The following is a 23,201-nucleotide window of genomic DNA, read 5'->3' on the forward strand; positions in this document are numbered from 1 at the left end:
GCCCCGGCCATAAACACTAATGGATAGCAAAGTTAAGATGGCCAAATTTCACGATCACAGGAACATCTTCCTATAATCGAGCAGCTGCATACTCAGTTTTGCCTGTCCCAGGGCCTTGGTGGCATAATTGGGGTGGGGTGGGAGGGACTCTAACCAAACCGTTGCTTTTCTTAGCCTGTGTGGATATTGCCTTCTTTGAGCATCAGATGAGGGCAATTCCTAAAGGACTATCGGCTGCTACTCTTCGGCTGATAAAATGGCCATTCTGTGAGGCTCCAGGCAAAGCGACCTTCCAGACTGAAGGCTCTGCCTGCCCCTCCCTCTGAACCAGTTCTACGCCCTCCACTGCTTCTAATTCTGCCCTTCCTCACCAGAGCCGAACACAACAGACAAGGAGTATTTTCTGAGCAAATTTATTTAAATTTTCTTAATACAGTTTAGAAACTGCAGAAGTAAACTAAGTTTTACATTCGCTACAAAGTTCCCCCTCTTCGTTTATTATGAACCGCCCCCCCCCCAACCAAACCCACACAACTGATGCATTGTGTAACTTGCTGTTTGGGGCAGGTATTGGGGCTCTCCTTTGTATTGGTGGGAGCAGACTCTTGCATGGGAAAAGCCAGCCCTTGGATTATTTTATGAGCAACAAGCCTAGAGGAGCAAGTCTCTTAAAAACAGTATTTATATATTTACAAAGCTAATCATCTGGTGGGGTGATGAAGAAGCACCATAATCCTGGAAAGGTCAGGCTCCAGATGAAAATGCAGCAAGCTTCTATTGCACTTTAAGTGCCTCCCCCCGAACAAGCCAGTGGCATGCTTGCCTCATTCAAAAAGAGGGTGAGCTCATCAGACCTCAGCGCCTTTTGACCAAACAAACAAAAGTCCATTAGCTCTCAAACAGAAAGCCAAACCCAAACTCTAAGCTTGCTTGGGGTACTGGAATATTTGCTGCTGAGCTACTAAGCACTGTGATAGTTATATCCAAGATACAATTCACCTTCCTCAACTGAAAACAGCTTTAAGAAATTTCTATGGAGTGCCAGCTTTATGTGATCATGTGCTTGGTGCAAAACTCCTGAACTTCTGCATAGCTTCCGAACGAAACTGTTGGAAAGGCAACCTTTCCAGAAAGCAGCCGCTTTGGCTCTTTTTGGGCGCTTTGCTTTTATGGTAATTTATGCTTAAGAACAGAACTGACAAGGTTTCAGTAATGCCTTTACTCCTGATGCTTATGACATAAGCATTTTCTTATTTTGCCAATTATAATGAAGAAACACTTGATTTTCCAATGTAGAAAACTCCAATAAGACAGATCCTTTTGCAGCAGACAGATAAAAGTTGTGTTTGTATTTTTCACTCAATAGAGGGGGAAATGATCCTTACTGCCAATAAACAGTTCTGATTTGATTCCAAGATAGTGACAATCTAGAAATAAATAGCTATAAATACATTCAGAGTTCCTATTACAGAATCATGAAGGAAACACAAAATGGGGAATTAACTTCTGATCCAAACCTAAGCATAAAAGACAAGGCATGTCCTAGCAGGAAGAGACACTCAAGACAGGCATAAAACAAGAGGGAAAGAATTGGTCCAGCATCAACAGTCTTGAAACATACCAATTAGCATAATTCAACAATCTCTTCCTCTCTTAAATGACACTAGGTGGCTTTATTTGCTTTGGGTATACATAATGAAAGCAGCTTCTGTCTTTTTTGGAAGAGATTCAGTACCTTGGAGAAACTGCAGCGGTCTCTCTGTACAAATGCACACCATATGTGTGTGTGAGCGTGTGCATGTGCATGCATGATTGCACGTGCAAAAATCATGCACCCACATGCACACACACACAGTTGTATCAACACGCCACGTATGCGACTTGAGCACAGATCGGTCTTCATTCGTCATTGGCAGCACTTGTCCCTCTCACTTCACCTTGGTTACGCAACTGTATGGGGGGAGAGCGGGGGAAAGAGTCCATCAGTCAGTGACCAGCTTTCACTGATAGACAGACAGACAGACAGACAGAGAGACAGACAGACAGACAAATGCTCTTGAACATTTCTCCAGGGAAGCCATCTTTACATCGTGCAGCTAAACCACCAAGATAAAGGAATGTTGTGAAGCTGATGTGAATGTCAATTTACAATTGAAGCAGCATTCAGCGATTTGCAGGGTGTCCCACTCAGAATAAGAGATCCTGATGTTGTGCATTTAGGTATGAAGGCCAAACTTTGGGGCTCAAGAGGCTGTAGTTCATTCAGTAGGAAGATCTGGCCTTCCTGGAATTCCTCGGGAGCCCAAACATGCTAACTTGAGAGAAACAGCCTAGAGTGTGACTATGGCTCGGATACACCTTGCAAAATGAGGAAAGGCCTGCAGCCTGTTACTTCTTTTCCAGTTTAACCACCAAGTTTTTAGTGCCTCTCCTACTTCAGAGAAAAGTCCTGAGCGACCCAGATAGCTCTGTCTAGGGTATATCTAGGGTGTGGCAGGAAAGTATGAGGTTCTGCTACTGGGGTGAGGGTGGGGTTTGTTTGTTTTTTAACATTCTGATATAAAACCACAGCTGTCACATTCACAAGAAAAGCCACTCACTGTTGGGGTGAAGCAAGGACCCAGAGTGTGTCGCTCTGAGGAGATGCCTTTGCCCTGGAGTGTGTCGCCATGTTGGCTGGCGAAATGCCCTCCCCTGACAGGCACACCAGATCCCCAAGTGAAAATGAGCCTCCTTACCAAGGCTTTTTAGGTTTTTAGCTTCTTCTTTTCTGCAACTGTTTTCATCACCTTTTGTTTACTGGCGTCTTAAAGAATTATTTTTTTGTTTTACTGATCAGTTCTTTATCATTTATATTATGCTGTACCTCATCATCATGAAAGGTGGGCTATAACTCTTTTAAGTAAAGTAAATAAAAAATGAAATGCCTGCATTGAGGTGCCAGCGCCTGAGCTGGGAAAGGTGGAAAAGGAGGCTAGAGGAGCACTGTGGCATCATTTGAGTGATACAGTAACTCCCCTTGGCAGGAAATGTCCTTTGGCAGGAGAGGCCTGAGATCCTCAGCACCCAAGTCACTTACACAGCTTCATTTGGCCTCTGACCCTACAGAAGATTCCTCTAGACATCGGCAGCCAACGTACCTCGGACGGAACCCTTCTTACGCATCTAGATGCAAAATAAAACTGTCAGCCACTAGGCAGTTAACAGAGGAGGATTTAGTTGGAAAGGATTACACTGGTCAGAGAAAAGCCTCTGGTAGCCAGTATCAAATAGCCGTGTGCCCTGAAGCAAGTGAGAGGAAGGAAGAGCGCTCCATTTGCAACCAACAGCACACAGTTCAAGCAAACGGCAAACTCCGAGTTGCCCAGGGGAGGAGAAATGGAAAGAGAAGAGGAGGAACCACCACCAAGAAAATATATATTAAAAGGTTAAGAAATGGATCCCCAAATGTATGTTAGGGTTAAAAGTGGTCCCTAGGTCTAAAACAGTTGAAAACACCTGTCCTGCAACATCTCTCCCCTGCTGGGGCCTCCTATGAAGGGCAAACAACCACCAGATGCAAGATGTTAGTCACAACAGACAGAAAGAAGGTGGGATGCAGGAGGTGAGATGAATCAGAGAAGGAGCACACACAACAAGATGTCAAGAAGAAACAGAAAAGCTGGCTGAAGAAGAGATGAGCCAAGGCAGCCAGAGACCTTCAAGGAAGGAGGAAGGCCAGAGGAGCTCAAGGCAAGAAACCGGGTCCTGAGGGGGCAAGAGGTCCGTAAAGCCCACTCCCCCTCCCTCCAGGCTAGGCAGTCTTGGCACCCCTCAGCACCCCCGTGCCTCTGATCACATGAGGAAGCATCTGCGCAACTGGGCTGCCCAGAGACACAAAGATGCTTGTGAAGAGGGCAGCAGCTTCAAGGAGCTGGATGGGCTGCTGGAGGTCCCAGTGCAGAGCCCAAGAGCAACCTGCATTTACCTCCATGGAGGGAGCCCCACAAAGCAACACGCAAGAGGAGACAGGCAGCAACAACATGACAGGGAAGGACAGAAAGGAAACACAGGACAGTCTCCATGATGTACATGTACTGTAAAATCCTTGTTCGCTTGAGGATTGAAAAAATGAGCAGCAGCAGAAGAATGTGGCAGACACCAGGGGGCATGAAACAAGTAGCCCCTTGCTCTCTTGGGGATCTTCCTTCCTGCTCTGACTCTTTCCTCAGGTTTCTCAGCCACTCTGCTCTATGGGGAGATGTCCCTTGTAGCGTTAGTAGCATTAGCAGTAATTCAGAAGCGTACAGAACAAGCACACATATCCAGCAAAAAGCCAAGGCAAGTTTTAATAGCCAAACTTCATACAGGGGAAAGGAAAGCCCTGCAGACTGGCCAGGATGTCCTGGTCAAAGAGGCAGCTAGCCCACCAATCTGTGGTTTGCCCTTTCAAAAAGGGGGGCTGGCTCAAGTGAGCAGCCTGCCTACAAGCTCTGTTTGCCACTCTTGTCTTTTTTGCTTCAAGAGTGAGCCTCCAGAGGGCTGAGCAGTCTCTCCCACCACAGTAATGCTCCAACAAAGTGCAGTCCTGCATTTCCCAGAAGGCCTGAATGCAGCAGAACATGGCAGCTGCGCCAAGTCAGAAACCTCTGCAAGAGCACTCTTACCGCTTCCAGCTCTCTCTGCGTTTCATCCTCCATCCGCCGGATGTCCTCCATCGTGAGGTCAATCCACCTGTCAATCCAGCAGAAGAGCTGGCGATGGAAGTTGGTAAATATCCTTTTTTCTTGCTTTAGAGAGAAAAGAAAGCAGGCTGAGGCCACAGTCCCTCAGGTTCACTAAGCAACTGCTGTTCTATTTCTCCTGCAGCCTTCATAGCTGCCTCTCTCACAGGACTAAGGGAACAGTCCAGAAGCAGATCTACCCCCAAGAAGGCAATTCTTCCAAAGTCAAACCAAGCAATTCAAATCAACACGCAAGAAGCTCGTCTCCTCCAAGCTCTGACAAACATTCCCAGCTTCTCACCTTCTGAATAAAATTCTCTATTTTGTTCTGCAGTCCCCACCACTTAAACTTGATTGTCACCAGCTTGTAAGCACACATTTTCGGACAGTCTCCATCAGCAGACAACTCCTTCTGTTTGCAGAGAAGCAAAAGAAGAAGGTGAGTGGGGCGTTTCTGTTTGACAGGCATCAGGCAGACTCTGGGAACTGAATTGAAGTGTCTTACCTTGAAGTCATCCCTACTAAAAAATCAAGCCACAATTCTATGGAACAGGACTTCCTCTCCAAGGCTGCTTTGGGCCCTCACTGTCAGTCCTTTTCAATGGCTGATTAAGATGCACCCAGGAGGCCTCTGGCCCAGTGGGCAGTCTTCCTTCCAACATGGCTGTGCAATGCAGTTCTAGCTGGTGCACATTTTCACACACAGGCCAGTCACCCTCCTCAGAGAAAAGGGCTGATAGGGAGGCTGGGGGAGGCTGGGCAATATCCTACCACACAGCAAGAAATGCTGGTGCCCCGGAAGAGGCGAGGGCAGCAAAGAGCCAGAATAAATGAACCGATATTTTATCAATGCTACATTCAGTTCAAGAGCAGGTGTGCCATTTCATATCAAAAGAAGGCTCAAAAGAGATTTAATATTCACAGTACCCCTGTTCTCATAGGAACACAGGAAGCTGCCTTGTGCCAAGTCAGACCCTTCTAGCTCAGTATTGCCTCCACGGAACGGCAGCCATGGTTCTCCAGGGTTTCCGAGGAGGGAGTCTCTCCCCCGCCCACCTTGAGATGCCCCTGGGCATCAAACTTCAGACATTCCACATGCAAAGAAGATTCAAGGTTTAAATAGTTTAAAGGCAACCACCATGTTTACCTGCTGTGGTTGCAGATTAATAGGAAGCAGTTAGGATTAATTAGGATGCTGAATACTTCAAAAATCCGGCACCATGATAGAAAACTAACATGCCAGTTTTGCCTTGACGCTCACCCATTCACAGGAGAAGGGAGCTTTAAGAGATCTATACCTACAACCCCCCAATTCAGGCCTCAAGACACAGCCAGGAGAAAAATCCCTCCCTCCCTCGCCCAGACACAGACCACAGGCAAACATGCCTCTCACTCAAGGGCAAATGCTTCACCTGCACACCTGTGCCTCACTCTCACAGCCCACCTATTCAGACATACCTCCCCCCACTCCCCCCCCCAAACTACCCAGACACTTGCTCTTCTCCTTCTCTCACAAACACACCAAACAGATGCACACCTCTCCCTCTCTCACACTTGTGGCCAAAGGGGCACAAAGCAAAACACTGAAAAGGTACAGCAGGCTAGATTCTCAACCCCCCAAAACAGTAATAGTCTATATGTTTTATTTCATATATCTGGTTCTAAAAAAGGCTAGAAACCTTTTTAAAACAAAAACTGGGAATTTACGAATTATGGTTCATCCTGGGGGCACCAAAGGACCACAGCGCTTGTGGGTGCTGGGTTGGCAATCCCTGCTCAAGAGCTATTCCATGATGACTTTTTCTGTTGATTAGGACAGAAAAGTCAAATAGTATTACCTTCCAGTTAGGTCCCAAAGGGCCTCTCTTGGTCTTGACTGACTGGAACAAGGCTGGGTCCTCATCAGCTTTGTAGTCCTGTGAAATCAAAAGCCCAATGAGGAATTAGGATGGGGTTTTTTTGGGGGGGGGCACTCAGGCAGCATTTTTCATTGCCAAAAAACAATCAAGTAGGAGCCACAGAAGCTGTAGAATAAAGGAGAGTATAGCTGTGTTCTGTTCATTTAGTACAGGGGTAGGCAACCTAAGGTCCGGGGGCCAGATGTGGCCCAACTGCCTGGGGAATCAGGGTGTTTTTACATGAGTAGAATGTGTCCTTTTACTTAAAATGCATCTCTGGGTTATTTGTGGGGCATAAGAATTCATCCCCCCCCCAAAAAAAAATAGTCCAGCCCCCCACAAGGTCTGAGGGACAGCGGATCGGCCCCTTGCTGAAAAAGTTTGCTGACCCCTGGACATCATGAAGATGATTTCAAAACTGAGCCCACTTGGTTGGGGCGTAGGGTTAAGCATGCAACCCCCACATCTAATTGGCCACTTTACCAGCCAAGGTGTGAAATCTCGTTAGAACATTAGCACCGCCTTGCCTAACAATAAAAAAATACAGCTGGGGAAATTGTGTTGAACTTGCAAGGGGAAGAGAAGAAGAAAGCCTCACACACTGCTGGGAATCAACACCTTCCTGGTATAACTGTGATGCCACCCCAGAATGGGCCAGTTCCAGAGGCCCGCTTTAGCTACATTTCAGTCCACAGCTGAAAAAGGTTGCTGACCCCTGATTTAGCAGCAGCTAATTCCCCTAAAAAGGGGAATTTAACACAATACTGGCCACTTTTCCAGAAGACTCGCCCTTAAGCTGACTTCCCAATGCGTCTTCCATTAATATCTCTACACACAGGTGTTATTTATTTATTTAGGAAGTCTCATTAAGAAATCCTAAGTCCATTTAAAAATTTGGACTTCACTTGATGCCTGAAGGATAGCAAGGATGGCAGCAAGTGAACACATTCCAAAAAAAGGCTTGTCCCCCACCCCCGACACTGCAGAATCACAGGTGGTCACATCTGTTGTTGAGGGAGAGCATTTTGGACTTGTTTATGCCAGTGGGTGAGCAGGCTTTAAAAATCCGTGTCCAGACATATGACCAACAGAATGGAAGACTGTCCAGCCTCTGGGCCCCCCCACCGCCCTGCCCCCATCAGGATGATGAACAGGTATGCAAGAATCAATCCCATGGATACCAGAGAAAGCAAAATGCTCCATTAGCAGTTTTGGAAGATGGGAGTTCTGCTGCCCTCCCTCGGCATTTGCTCCCAGCTCTAGGTGCACACGCCAGGCTCTGGCCAGGTGCAAGTTGGGACCTTGGCCTTAAGTCAGTTGAAGCCAAGGGATTCCTGTGCAATTGCCACAATCACTCTTGGTATGTACTTTTTCCTTCTGCGTCCAACAACTACAGCACAGAGCAAACATCACCTCAGCTCTAATTCTGAGTTATAGAGAAGCAACTGACCAGCAGAGCCAACTCGGAGGCTATTGGGGAATGGGAGAGAGACGTGGCTGAGCAGTTGCCTTCTCCTTGCCACCAACTACAGACTCTTCATCTCATTATCAAACCAGTGCAGCCCAGGCAAATCTTCAATGGCTGGTTGCTTCAGATTCCTCCTCCTTTGCCCGGCAACGAGAGCACCATCTTGTGGGCAGGCCTCCCTCCTGGGCAGCAGAGCAGCACCTAAGCCACTTCCAATGGCCCCTAGCAGTTGGCACCTATGCCTGGAGATAACAGAGTAAACGATGCCAGGAGGGAGCTGCAGCCCAAGATAGGAAAAGAGGTGCTAAGGAAACACTAGGCTTCTTTAAATGAACTCAAATCTCCGGGGCCTGATGAGGTGCACCCACAGGTACTAAAAGAGCTTGCAGATGTAATCTCAGAGCTTCTGTCTATAATTATGTAGAATTCTTGGAGAAGAGGTGAGGTCCCTGTGGACTGGAAACGAGTAAATGTTGCCCCCATCTTCAAAAGGGGGTGGTGGTGGAGGAAGACACAGGTAAGTACCAACCAGTCAGCTTGATGCAGATACCAGGAAAGGTCCTAGAACCGATAATTCAACAGTTGATCTGTGAGCCCTGTGATTACTAAGACCCAGCATGGGTTTCTCAAGAACAAATCATACCAGGTGAATCTCATTTCTTCTTTTGATGAGTTAGAAGCTTGGTGGATCAGGGGAATGCTGAGGACCTAATGCATCTTGATTTTAGTAAAGCTTCTGACAAGTCCCCCATGATACCTCAATTTGTATCTGGTTGGCTGACCAAACCTAAGGAGTGTTCACTAATGGTTCCTCATCATCCTGGAAAAAAGGGACAGGTGGGGTGACAGAGGGTTCAATTCTGGGCCCTTTGTTGTTCAACAACTTGGAGAAAGGAATTCAGGGAATGCACATCAAATGTGCAGATGACACCAAGTTGGGAGGGTTAGCTAATGTCGCAGAAAGCAGAATCTGGATTCAATATGACTTTAACAGATTGAAGAACTGGGCTCAAACTAACAAAATTAATTCCAATAGAAACAAATGTAAGGTTTTACACTGAGGCGGGAAGAACTATCTGCACAAATATAAGATGGGGAACACCTGGATTGTCAATAGTATATGTGGAAAGAATCTAGGGGTTTTGGTGAACCACAAGATTAACATGAGCCAACAGTGTGATGCAACAGTGGAAAAAACTAATGTCAGCAGAAGTATAGTGTCCAAATGAAGAGAACTAATAGTTTGACTCTATTCTGCCTTAGTCAGACCACACCTGGAGGACTGTGTCCAGTTCTGGGCACCACAATTTAAAAAGCCGGAAGGTGTGCAGAGGAGGGTGACCAAGATGATCAAGGGTCTGGAAACCAAGTTTTATGAGGAACACTTGAGGGAATTGGGTATATTTAGCCAGGTAAAGAGGAAACTGAGGAAACATGATAGTCATCTTCAAATATGTCAAGGGCCGTCACATGGAAGAGGGAGCAAACTTGTTTTCTCCTGCTCTAGAGGGGAGGACTCGAACCAATGCCTTCAAGGTACAAGAAAGGAGATTCTCACTAAACATCAGGAAAAACTTTCTGAAACTAAGATCTGTTTGACAGTGGACCCTCCTTCCTTGGACGTCCACAAGAGGTGGTGGACTCTCCTTCCTTGGAAGTTTTTAATCAGAGGTTGGAGGGTCGTCTGTCATGGATGCTTTAGTTGAGATTCCTGCATTGCAGGGGGTTGGACTAGATGACCCTCCAACTCTACAATTCTGATTTGTATTGCAGCTATTTTGAAGGCCATTTTTTGTGGCAAAAAAGGCCTTTAACTGTTGCTGTCCCCTTCATGGATCACTGCCTTGCCGTGGTGAAGGGGCTTGAATAACTCAGAGAAGCTATGAGCTATGCCGTGCAGGGCCACCCAAGATGGACAGGCCATAGTGGAGAGTTTTGACCAAATGTGATCCCCCTGGAGGAGGAACCGGCAAGCCACTCCAGTATCCCTGCCAAGAAAACTCCATGGACAAAAGCAACAGGCATATAAAAATTATGGCGCTGGAAGATGAGCCCCTCAGGTTGGAAGGCGTCCAAAATGCTACTGAGGAAGAGTGGAGGACCAGTACAAGTAGATTCAGAGCTGATGAAGCGGCTGGGCCAAAGCCGGAAGGTCACTCAGTTGCGGATATGCCTGGAAGCGAAAGGAAAGTCCAATGCTGTAAAGAAAAATATTGCATAGGAACCTGGAATGTAAGAACCATGAACCTTGGTAAGTTGGATGTGGTCAAAAATGAGATGGCACAAATAAATATTGACATCCTGGGCATCAGTGAACTAAAATGGACAGAAATGGGCGAATTCAGTTCGGATGACCATCATATCTACTACTGTGGGCAAGAAACCCGTAAAAGAAATGGAGTGGCCTTCATAGTCAACAAAAGAGTGGTGAAAGCTGTACTGGGATGCAATCTCAAAAATGATAGAATGATCTCAATATGAATCCAAGGCAGACCTTTTAACATCACAGTAATCCAAGTTTATGCACCAACCACTGGTGATGAAGAAACTGAAATTGACCAATTCGATGAAGACTTACAACACCTTATAGAAACGACACCAAAGAAGGATGTTCTGCTCATTATAGGGGATTGGAATACTAAAGTAGGGAGTCAAGAGATAAAAGGAACAACTGTCAAGTTTGGCCTTGGAGTTCAAAATGAAGCAGGGCAAAGGCTAAGAGAGTTCTGCCAAGAGAACAAGCTGGTCATCACAAACACTCTTTTCCAACAACACAAGAGACGACTCTACACATGGACATCACCAGATGGGCAGCATCGAAATCAGATTATATTCTCTGCAGCCAAAGATGGAGAAGCAAAAACAAGACCTGGAGCTGACTGTGGCTCAGATCATCAGCTTCTTATAGCAAAATTCAAGCTTAAACTGAAGAAAGTAGGAAAAACCACTGGGCCAGTATGATACAATCTAAATCAAATCCCTTATGAATACACAGTAGAAGTGAGGAACAGGTTTAAGGATTTAGATTTGGTGGACAGAGTGCCTGAAGAACTATGGATGGAGGCTCACAACATTATACAGGAGGCAGCAACGAAAACCATCCCAATGAAAAGGAAATGCAAGAAAGCAAATTGGCTGTACAAAGAGGCATTACAAATAGCGGGGGAGAGAGGGCAAGCAAAGTGCGAGGGAGATAGTGAAAGATACAGGAAATTGAATGCAGATTTCCAAAGAATAGCAAGGAGAGACAAGAAGGCCTTCTTAAACGAGCAATGCAAAGAAATAGAGGAAAACAATAGAATGGGAAAAACCAGAGATCTGTTCAAGAAAATTGGAAATATGAAAGGAACATTTCGTACAAAGATTACCATAATAAAAGACAAAAGTGGAAAGGAACTAACAGAAGCAGAAGACATCAAGAAGAGGTGGCAAGAATACACAGAGGAATTATACCAGAAAGATATGGATGTCTCGTACACCCCAGGTAGTGTGGTTGCTGACCTTGAGCCAGACATCCTGGTGAGTGAAGTCAAATGGGCCTTAGAAAGCAGTGCTAATAACAAGGCTAGTGGAAGTGATGATATTCCAGCTAAACTATTTAAAATTTTAAACGATGATGCTGTTAAGGTGCTACACTCAGTATGTCAGCAAGTTTGGAAAACTCAGCAGTGGCCAAAGGATTGGAGAAGATCAGTCTACATCCCAATCCCAAAGAAGGGCAGTTCCAAAGAATGCTCCAACTGCCGCACAATTGCACTCATTTCACATGCTAGAAAGGTTACGCTTAAAATTCTACAAGGCAGGCTTAAGCAGTATGTGGACCGAGAACTCCCAGAAGTGCAAGCTGGATTCCGAAGGAGCAGAGGAACCAGAGACCAAATTGCAAACATGCGCTGGATTATGGAGAAAGCTAGAGAGTTCCAGAAAGATATCTACTTCTGCTTCATTGACTATGCAAAAGCCTTTGACTGTGTCGACCACAGCAAACTATGGCAAGTTCTTAAAGAAATGGGAGTGCCTGATCACCTCATCTGTCTCCTGGGAAATCTCTATGTGGGACAAGAAGCTACAGTTAGAACTGGGTATGGAACAACTGATTGGTTCAAAATTGGGAAAGGAGTACGGCAAGGCTGTATATTGTCTCCCTGCTTATTTAACATATATGCAGAATTCATCATGCGAAATGCTGGGCTGAATGAATCCCAAGCTGGAATTAAGATTGCCGGAAGAAATATCAACAACCTCAGATATGCAGATGACACAACCTTGATGGCAGAAAGTGAGGAGGAATTAAAGAACCTTTTATTGAGGGTGAAAGAGGAGAGCACAAAATATGGTTTGAAGCTCAACATCAAAAAAACGAAGATCATGGCCACTGGTTCCATCACCTCCTGGCAAATAGTAGGGGAAGAAATGGAGGTAGTGAGAGATTTTACTTTCTTGGGCTCCATGATCACGGCAGATGGTGACAGCAGTCACGAAATTAAAAGAATCCTGCTCCTTGGGAGAAAGGCGATGGCAAACTTAGACAGTATCTTAAAAAGCAGAGACATCACCTTGCCAACAAAGGTCTGTATAGTTAAAGCCATGGTTTTCCCAGTAGTGATGTATGGAAGTGAGAGCTGGACCATAAAGAAGGCTGATCGCCGAAGAATTGATGCTTTTGAATTATGGTGCTGGAGGAGACTCTTGAGAGTCCCATGGACTGCAAGAAGATCAAACCTATCCATTCTTCAGGAAATCAGCCCTGAGTGCTCACTGGAAGGGCAGATTGTGAAGCTGAGGCTCCAATACTTTGGCCACTTCATGAGAAGAGACGACTCCCTGGAAAAGACCCTGATGTTGGGAAAGATTGAGGGCACAAGGAGAAGGGGAGCAAGGAAGAAAGGGGAAACCCCACCCACAGGCAGCTTTGTGGGGGTGTTGGTGTGTAGGCAGGTGGGCAGAATGGGGACACTATCCCCTTTGTGGCGTGACAGGCAGAAACGTGAGTCAATCGGCTGCCCTTTGCTTCTGCTCCCTAGAAAGGGGAGTGGGCTTGACTTGCTGCAGTTTTACAGATCCTTTGGAAGGCTGTCACAGTTGAATTCACCTTTTCTCTAGGATGATTCCCAACTGCTGGCAAAACATTTTTACAACCAAAAGCATACTGAGCAACTCTGGTGAGCCCCAGTGATATTTCAAGGTTATGGGAATGGCTTGTTCTCTCCAATATGTTTTCATTTAATGTGAAAAATCCTGCTCTCCATATTGTTAGAGAGACTGTCAATTCACTCAGAAGCACTTTCCACAACAACCACTGCATTACATATATATATATGTATGTATGCTAATGAGCCCTTTCAAGAACAGCATTAAAAAGTGCTGGAACCAGAGTCAGCCGTGGCTTCATGTCAAACCACAGCAGGCGCCTCCAGCAAGATTGCAGCTCCTCACTTCTCTTAACCTAATTTCATGTATTAAAACTAAATTAGCAGGAATGTTAAAACAAGAGGAAGCACATTCAAAAGATTCACTCAATATGCAAGTCAGCGTGGAGGGAGGCAGATGGAGGATCCTGTCACAGCGTGTGTCTGCGTGGGGTAAACAGCAGGGGCAGCACGTGGAGGTGGAACAACAGCCAGGGCTCTTGACCGTCCTGCCAAGGGGGTTCCCAGGAGCTGTAGAGACCACCAAGGAAGGAGCCCTGCAGGGATCAAGGTGATCCTTGCTAGCCCTTTAGCCAACTGCCCAGGAGGGAGTTCAGGAAAGGCAGGCAGTGGTTCGTGCTCTGGTGTCTGGGGGTGCTGCTGCTGCTGCTCCTTCTTCCTCTCCACAGTCCTGTTGCCAAGGGAAGGAAACTGTTGGAAGACGCTCCCCACTTTGTGCATTTGAACCCCCACACCCCGGAAGCTGCAGCAGTAGCTCATGGTTCACATGCAAGACGCAATGAGGCTGGCTTGCTGAATGAAGACCCAAAGGGGTGGTCCAGATAAAAAGGCTAGCTAAGATGACAGTGCCCTGAGGGCAGAGCTTCCTCGGAGGTCCTCCTCCATCCAATCAGGATGGCAGCCCTAGGATGGCGAGGGAAGCCAAGACACTGACAGGGAGGTGATGCAAGTAATAATAATAATAATAATAATTTATTATTTGTACCCCGCCCATCTGGCTGGGTTTCCCCAGCCACTCTGGGCGGCTTCCATAGAAACAAAAAATACAGTAAAATATCACAGATTAAAAACTTCCCTGAACAGGGCTGCCTTAAGATGTTTTCTAAATGTCAGGTAGTTATTTATCGCTTTGACATCTGCTGGGAGGGCGTTCCACAGGGCGGGCGCCACTACCGAGAAGGCCCTCTGCCTGGTTCCCTGTAGCTTTGCTTCTCGCAATGAGGGAACCGCCAGAAGGCCCTCGGCGCTGGACCTCAGCGTCCGGGCAGAACGATGGGGGTGGAGACGCTCCTTCAGGTATACTGGGCCGAGGCCGTTTAGGGCTTTAAAGGTCAGCACCAACACTTTGAATTGTGCTCGGAAACGTACTGGGAGCCAATGTAGGTCTTTCAAGACCGGTGTTATGTGGTCTCGGCGGCCTCCCCCAGTCACCAGTCTAGCTGCCGCATTCTGGATTAGTTGTAGTTTCCGAGTCACCTTCAAAGGTAGCCCCACGTAGAGCGCATTGCAGTAGTCCAAGCGGGAGATAACCAGAGCATGCACCACTCTGGCGAGACAGTCCGCGGGCAGGTAGGGTCTCAGCCTGCGTACCAGGTGGAGTTGGTAGACAGCTGCCCTGGATACAGAATTGACCTGCACCTCCATGGACAGCTGTGAGTCCAAAATGACTCCCAGGCTGCGTACCTGGTCCTTCAGGGGCACAGTTACCCTATTCAGGACCAGGGAGTCCTCCACACCAGCCCGCCTCCTGTCCCCCAAAAACAGTACTTCTGTCTTGTCAGGATTCAACTTCAATCCATTAGCCGCCATCCATCCTCCAACCGCCTCCAGGCACTCACACAGGACCTTCACCGCCTTCACTGGTTCTGATTTGAAAGAGAGGTAGAGCTGGGTATCATCTGCATATTGATGGACACCCAGTCCAAACCCCCTGATGATCTCTCCCAGCGGCTTCATATAGATGTTAAAAAGCATGGGGGAGAGGACGGAACCCTGAGGCACCCCACAAGTGAGGGCCCAGGGGTCTGAACACTCATCCCCCACCACCACTTTCTGAACACGGCCCAGGAGGAAGGAGCGAAACCACTGTATAACAGTGCCCCCAGCTCCCAGCCCCTCTAGACGGTCCAGAAGGATGTTATGGTCGATTGTATCAAAGGCCGCTGAGAGATCCAGCAGAACCAGGAAACAACTCTCACCTTTGTCCCTAGCTCGCCGGAGATCATCAACCAGCGCGACCAAGGCAGTTTCAGTCCCATGGTGAGGCCTGAATCCCGATTGGAAGGGATCCAAATGGTCCGCATCCTCCAGGCGTGCCTGGAGTTGTTCAGCAACCACGCGCTCAATCACCTTGCCCAAGAATGGAAGATTTGAGACTGGGCGATAGTTGGCCATACTGGCCGGGTCTAAAGATGGTTTTTTAAGAAGCGGTTTAATGACCGCCTCTTTCAGCGGATCTGGGAATGTTCCCTCACAGAGGGAAGCATTCACCACCCCGCAGAGCCCATCGCCCAGCCCTTCCCGGCTTGCTTTTATTAGCCAGGATGGGCAAGGATCAAGGAGACAGGTGGTTGGTTTCACGCGTCCAAGCAGCCTGTCCACATCCTCGGGGGTAACGGATTGAAATTGATTCCATGCAACTTGACCAGACAGAGCTCTAGCACTCTCCCGCCCCGGCCCTGCTCCCACGGTGGTGTCCAGCTCCTTCCGAATATGAGTGATTTTATCTGCAAAAAACTTTGCAAAATCGTTGCAGGAGATCTTGGGGTCTTTACAAGGCCCCGGTGGTAAAGGTGGTTCCGTTAAATTGCGAACCACCTGAAAGAGTCTCCTGCTACTATTTTCTGCAGATGCAATAGAGGCGGTGAAGAAAGTCTTCTTCGCCGTCGCTATCGCCACTTGGTAGGCTCGACGTTGAGCTCTAACCTGTGTCCGGTCAGATTCGGAGTGAGTTTTCTGCCACCGACGCTCTAACCGTCTCAACGATTGTTTCATCGCCCTCAGCTCCGAAGAAAACCACGGGGCTGTTCGGGCTCCATGCAATCGGAGAGGGCGCTTCGGAGCCAGACAGTCGATAGCCCTGGTTAACTCCGCATTCCAGCGGGCCACCAGGGAATCAGCTGAAAGGCCATCAACATGGGCTAAAGCATCCCCTACCACTCTCTGGAAACCATTTGGATCCATTAAGTGGCGGGGGCGGACCATCCGAATTGGTCCCACCTCCCTGCAGAGGGGAAGGGTCGCGGAGAAGTCCAGTTGCACCAGGAAGTGATCTGACCATGGCACTTCTTTTGTTTCACTTTTACTTAGTGTCAGATCACCCATGTCACTAGAGGTGAACACCAGGTCTAAGGCATGTCCATGACTATGAGTTGGGCCAAACTTATTCAGGGACAGCCCCATGGAGGCCATGCTTTCCACGAAGTCCCGAGCAGCCCCTTGTAAGGTCGTGTCGGCATGGATGTTAAAATCCCCTAGGACAACCAAACTAGGTGTCTCCAGGAGAAAATCCGCCACGACCTGAAGCAGCTCGGACAGGGAATCCTTGGTGCAGCGGGGAGGTCGGTACACCAAAAGGAATCCTGTACTGCCCCTATTGCCCAACTTCCAGAACATGCACTCAGAGAGCTGGATCTTCCCAGTAGGACGCCTGGTGCAAGCTAGTGACTTCCTAAAAATCACTGCAACCCCCCCTCCCCGCCCACATGACCTGGGTTGCTGTGCGTAAGAGAAACCTGGTGGGCAAGCAGCGGCAAGGACAGGCCCATCTGCTTCCTCCAACCAGGTCTCTGTCACACATGCCAGGTCAAATCCTCCATCCACAATCAAGTCGTGGATGGCAGTGGTTTTATTCATCATTGACCTGGCATTGCACAGCAACACTTTCAGGTCATGTGGGTTTCCCCTGTTGATTCCAGCATCCATCCGGTCAAGGCCAGACCCGGAGGCAGGGATAGTCTTCAAACAACGACTAAACCTGCCTCCTCGGTAATGACATGGTCTGGTCTTAGCGTAACTCCGCCTCCTGCCCATGATCACCGAGATCGGATGTCCCAGTGCTTTCCCCCCTGTGAAACTTGTCCCAGCCATTGTGTTGGCTGGGGAGCCACTCCCAGGCAGCCCTGATCCCACCCCTTAAAAACAAAACACAAACTATACAGAACCAATAAAACAACAACAAAAAGGAACAGAACAATTGTACTAAAATTAATCCCCAACCAACTATCCATCCCACCCACCCACCCCCAGCAAGGAAAAAAGAAAAAAAGGAATAGAAATTTAAATTGCCACCGACTGCTTGAGGACATGAGGAAGGGAGCAGGCCCTGCAGTCCTCACCCAGCCGATGGTCCGAGGCTTTCCTGCAGCAGGAGTCCCTTTATAGCCGGGAGAGAGGGCCTGGGCCACGCCCCCTGGGCCAGTTGGAAAAGGCCCTGGAAGGGAGCAGGCCCTGCAGTCCTCACCCAGCCGATGGTCCGAGGCCTCACTGCAGCAGGAGTCCCTTTATAGCCGGGAGAGAGGGCCTGGGCCACGCCCCCTGGGCCAGTTGGAAAAGGCCCTGGAAGGGAGCAGGCCCTGCAGTCCTCACCCAGCCGATGGTCCGAGGCCTCACTGCAGCAGGAGTCCCTTTATAGCCGGGAGAGAGGGCCTGGGCCACGCCCCCTGGGCCAGTTGGAAAAGGCCCTGGAAGGGAGCAGGCCCTGCAGTCCTCACCCAGCCGATGGTCCGAGGCCTCACTGCAGCAGGAGTCCCTTTATAGCCGGGAGAGAGGGCCTGGGCCACGCCCCCTGGGCCAGTTGGAGAAGGCCCTGGAAGGCAGCAGGCCCTGCAGTCCTCACCCAGCCGATGGTCCCAAGTGACTGAACCATCATGGATGGCCTGAACTTGTGGCCCAGGTCCCTTGCCAGACGGAAAGCCAAGGAGATGGTGCCGGGAAGCTGGCCTGGGCCTGGGCAGAAGAGGGGGCAAGCAAGAGAACCCCCAGCCCCTGGGCACAGAAGAAAGGCAAGAAGCTGATTTCAATTTCTGGGTTTTCACTCTGCTCATTTTCTTCCAAATCACTTCCAAAAGCAGAGGCCTTTCTGTAGTTAATTGTGTGTCTCCTTCTGCTTACACTTTAAAAGATTCCTCCTCTCTTGGGAAGTGACTTTTGTATACAAATCACGTAAAACTGCTTAGACAAAACTCTGGAGATGATTAGAAGGGGCCAGCTTTCCATTTATACCTTAAGAAAGCAGCAGATGTCAAATGAACCATTTGTATACATTTGGAGAGGCAAAGAGCTGGCATCTGAGTTTCATTAGGACCTTCAAGAGCACACAGAGCTTGGGGCCAGCTGCTCATTGATTAGAGCCTTGGAACAAAAGGCACCGCCTTGCAAAGATGGTTTGGCCAAGGTTCACTCAAGTCGAAGGCCGAATGCTAAGCATAACATGAGCAGCACATGAGCAGCTGGAGAGCAAAAAAAAATCCCTGTGCTCCCCTCACAGGGTTATCTGCTCACTTTTCAGCCAAGTCTGCAGCACCAAGAATAGCCAGGCTGCGGCCTGATTCCGAGAGGATAGCAAAGAGCTCTTTCTACTACAAAAACACTCCGGGGCGGGGGATGGGGGGAAGCAACAGGAAGGGCCTTTACTGCTGAGAGATCCCCTTTCCAAACCAACACAGGAACTTGAAAGGCAAAATATGACAAGTGTTGCAAAACATTCCACGGACCGTGCTGAAACAAAAAGAACAAAAAAGTCGCTTCAAAGGTTAAGCCTGATGAAAAGAGGAGTGAGAAGCCCAGCAAAGGGAGGTCTGAGCAGTGGGCTGTGATGGCCCAATTCTGTGCAGGAACTGCAAGCCCTTCCAAGGTCAAACGCTTCCAGACCTTGAAGTAGAGCTAGGACAGCACAACTGGGATGCACGAGTCCTCCAACTACCAAGTAGGGACAAACTGCAGAGGGAAAATGGGGGCTGTCATCATTCCTCACTTTTGCGAGTGGTTCCTATAATTCATTTGGAGCGTTCAGAAAGGAGTTAACTGTGTTAAATGCAACACAGAGCGAGGAGGAGGAGGAGAGTGGGGCGAGCTGCTCAGGATTACAGTACAGTCGAACCTTGGTTTTCAAAAAGAATGCATTCCTGAAGTCCGTTTGACTTCCGAAATGTTCAGAAACCAAAGTGCGGCTTCCGATTGGGGGCAGGAACGTCCTGCAGCCAATTGGAAGCCACGCCGGATGTTCGGCTTCCAAGGCAAAATTTGCAAACCGGAACACCTACTTCCAGGTTTGCGGTGTTTGAATTCCAAGTGGTTTGTGAACTAAGCTGTTCAAAAACCAAGGTACAACTGTAGTACATTGTTCTGCACATGGATCATTCACTCACTCTACAGCTGAAGCAGCTAACCTGCAGCCTGGATCCCCTCGCCGAAGAGCTCTTGTGGACTCCCAACATTTCAACAATTAAATTTTTTTAAAAATCTGTTCTGCAGAGATGTTCCCACCTTTGGTGCTGTGGGTATCCCAGCAGCCCCCCCCCCAAAAAACCTGGCTGCTTCTGCCTCCATTTACCTCGCCTTTAATGGCCTCTCTTCTTCGTCTGCTGTGGTGACATTGTCCTTGGCACTCAGAAAGGAACACTCCTTCCCCTTCCCTCAGCCCATATTACAATGGGCATGGGGGGGGGTAGGGAAGAGGCACATTTGCAAGCTAAGAAGGCACCTGAATGCATCCCCCCCCCCCTCAACACAGTGCAAGGACGTGGACGGAAAATGCTGGAGAATCTCCACCCCCACCCCACTGCTGGTCTCTGTGAGGCCTGGGGGAGGAAGGGGCAGAAAAAAGGCTAGAGGTGCTTCTGCCCTTCAGATACAGCAGATGCCAAGCCAAGCAGGGCAGGTGGACTAGCACAAAAACAGCAAAAAGTTTCAATGAAGGCACTGATTCAGGAAAAAAAAGCCTTCCACAGGCCCATGTGATTAACCCCACCAGAAGTGTCTGCAGCACCCTGAGTTGTGTGATCTGCAGCTGCATGAGACCACTTACTCCAGGCTCGACTTGGCTCCTGTCAGCAATGTCAATGTGGACAACTTCCACGTTCTTCCACGTGTTTGGATCTAAGTCGTGCACCTGCAGGGAGGAGGGGAAATGGGGTCAACCTGGGCAGCAACTAAGAGTTTCCCCAATAATGCCCTCCTGGCTCAAAGGAGGAAGAGATCCTTCAATGTGGCCTTGAGGGTAGAGTCAATGTGAATCCATTTCCCTCTGACTGGGGCCACTGTCAGGCTGCAGCTCACCCACCCAATATGGACCACCAGCTGCAAACACAACAAGGCAAAAAGAGGGCGTGAGACCATTTTGAGAGGAACATGCATGTCTCATTTTAAAGGGAGTTAGTTTCACATTTAATGTAACTTTCTTTCACCTGAGCTTTTAAAAACATTTTAAAAATTAACGTTAGTATTTTAAACTGAATGAGCATTTATCTGCTGGGTTTTTTGCATGTATTTATTGTTGATGTGCTTGTTTTAGAAATTTCTTAGCTACCTTGAACTAATTGCTAAACGTCCGTATACATACATGTTTAAAATACAGTGGGGCCTCAGGTTACATACGCTTCAGGTTACAGACTCCGCTAACCCAGAAATAGTGGTTCAGGTTAAGAACTTTGCTTCAGGATGAGAACAGAAATCGGGCTCCGGTGGCGCGGCAGCAGCAGGAGGCCCCATGAGCTAAAGTGGTGCTTCAGGTTAAGAACAGTTTCAGGTTAAGTACGGACCTCTGGAACGAATTAAGTATTTAACCCGAGGTACCACTGTACCAGAGCTGGATGGAGCCAGAGGCTGAAGTACAGTATGAGCACTCAGGGTAGGGGAGAAACATTTGCTTTGGTATGAACCCCCGTGCCCCCCACCCCTAGCGTTGCTTAGTGGCTGTCAAGCTCTGGAGTCTGCTGTCTGGCAAAGAAGCAGCAGCAGTAAAGGCCTTGCCCAAACAAGGTGGTGGCAAAATGTGGTTCTCCAACTTACATTGTTAGATGTTCCCAAATCTGATTTATGCCAAGTCTCAATTTTGATGAAGAAGTCGTCTTTCATATATTCATTCTATCAAAGATAAAAGATAAATAAGGCAGTAACTAATGTGGCTCCTTTGTAAATCCTCTTCCAGTCTTTTGCAATATATCCATCTGGTCTTTAGAGAGGCAATCAGGGATGGGGGGAGGCAAACCTGATTCCCACCCCCAGCTCAAAGGCAAGTACATGTGTGGTAGAGGAAGAGAACTGTCAGGAAGCAGGAGAATGCTTGAAGCTTCCAACCAACCAGATTCTTTCCTGCAAATGTCCCCCCCCCATACCCCACAACAGCAGATTCATAGGAGAGCACTGCCCAGAGCAGGTAGGGCAAAGCACCTTTCTCCACCCTCCCTAACCCTCCTGCGTAACAGGGCAGGCAAACATTTGTAGGCAGACCACCAATGGAGTGTTTTGTTTTGAGGTTGGCCTAATTAAATTCCCTGCTTTTTTATTTTATTGTTTATCATTGTATATTATTGTTACTGTAAGCTGCCTAACTATTGGGCAATACCTACATAAAATAAACATGGAACTCCATCATGAATGACTCCCCCCCCCCCGCCCCGAGCAGCAGTCTCTGCACCCTGCCTTACAGACTTACCCTCCACTAAGCAACCCACATGAACTAGACAAGACTCCCCTCCAGCCCATCCTTGTAGGATCCTGGCCACAGCTACCACATCCGTGTTGGGGAGGGGACACCGCAGCAATGCCCAAACAGGCAAGCTCCAGAACGTCACCCCACTTTATTATTTTAGCTGTATTGTGATGGCAAGTGGGGAAGTGTTAAACACACCACAGACTAAAACTTTTGTCTGACCCACCACTCCCAGTTTAGCTCTCACAGAGCTGAATGTGGCATGTGTTGCTGATTGAAGGCTGTGAAGGAGGGAAACCATTTTCAGAGAAAGGTAAGAGTGCTTTTTTTTTTAAAAAAAATGAGGTGCCTATACTCATACCTTGATAAAAGCATTGTGGGCACCAGCACAAAATGGCTGTCATGGGGAGGGGTGGTACTCTACTGTTGAGCACTATCATAGAAGCAGGACTGCACCTGAAAGATTGAACCCCTCATAGAGGGACCTCACACTGAGGACCCAGGTGCCTACATTCAACCAAGAAGAGCTAAAAAGCTTCAAAGGTGCCAACAGTTCAGCCTATTCACAAGCCAAGAGAAACATAGTACTCACCGTTACAACTGAAGCCCACCAAGACATGGAAAGAAAAAGAAAAGGGAGACAAAGAGGTATGAATGTATCTCAACATTCTTATTTACAGAACTCAAGGGTGAAATTGCTGGTCTCACAACAAATATAAGTAACTTTTGCCCAAGAACAGCTTCTGTACCTGATGGCTAGAAAGTACTAGGGGGGTTATTAGGTTGTCTTAGTTTTTATTATGTGTTTTTTTTTTTTTTTTTTTGTATCGCAATTTTATGTTGTGAACCACCCTGCGCTCTACGGGTATAGGGCAGTATACAACCTAAATAAATAAAACTTGATGTGATAGAGATCTAAAATAACATCAACATCATAATGCTGTGGATACATTTTCACTTGGGGATAAGAATGGCTGCAGGCGCTGGGGTTTTTCCCCGATGGCTTGGAGCACTGAGTGGGACTGCGGCAGTCAGGGCAGCCACCAGAGGGCTCATGGTTTCCCTCAGAGTGACCAGGATGTCTACTTAAAAGAGCTCTATGAGACAGCCAACAAATATCACTTCCTCCACAGCCTGGTCTCCTGGCTGTGCCCCACAGCCGCTATCCCTTGATGGCTGGCGGCTCCCTATCCCTGGGCATGTTCTCCGGTGCCCTGTATTGCTACACAGTGACAGGGGACCTGGTCCTGACCAAGGCAGCACCTTGTGATGGTTCCCTCCTCATCCTCAGCTGGATTGCCATGGCCCTTGACACCCCCAGTCCATCCC

At 48.1% G+C, this 23,201-nt stretch overlaps 1 protein-coding gene across 1 annotated transcript in view; it reads right to left on the reverse strand.

Moving 5' to 3' along the window:
* Window positions 1-397: 397 nt before the first annotated feature.
* The window catches only part of PITPNB (phosphatidylinositol transfer protein beta), a 32,026-nt gene continuing 9,222 nt past the window's right edge, over window positions 398-23,201 (reverse strand). The window contains 8 exon segments of the mRNA XM_083419089.1: window positions 398-1,950; window positions 3,080-3,165; window positions 4,647-4,769; window positions 5,005-5,115; window positions 6,542-6,619; window positions 20,247-20,330; window positions 21,230-21,304; window positions 22,465-22,472. Of these exon segments, the coding sequence (XP_083275215.1) occupies window positions 3,118-3,165; window positions 4,647-4,769; window positions 5,005-5,115; window positions 6,542-6,619; window positions 20,247-20,330; window positions 21,230-21,304; window positions 22,465-22,472 (527 nt within the window). The 3' untranslated portion in view covers window positions 398-1,950; window positions 3,080-3,117.

The sequence above is a fragment of the Podarcis tiliguerta genome (genome assembly GCF_965153285.1).
Source record: "Podarcis tiliguerta genome assembly, chromosome: 16".
In the NCBI taxonomy this organism is placed as follows: Eukaryota; Metazoa; Chordata; class Lepidosauria; order Squamata; family Lacertidae; genus Podarcis; species Podarcis tiliguerta.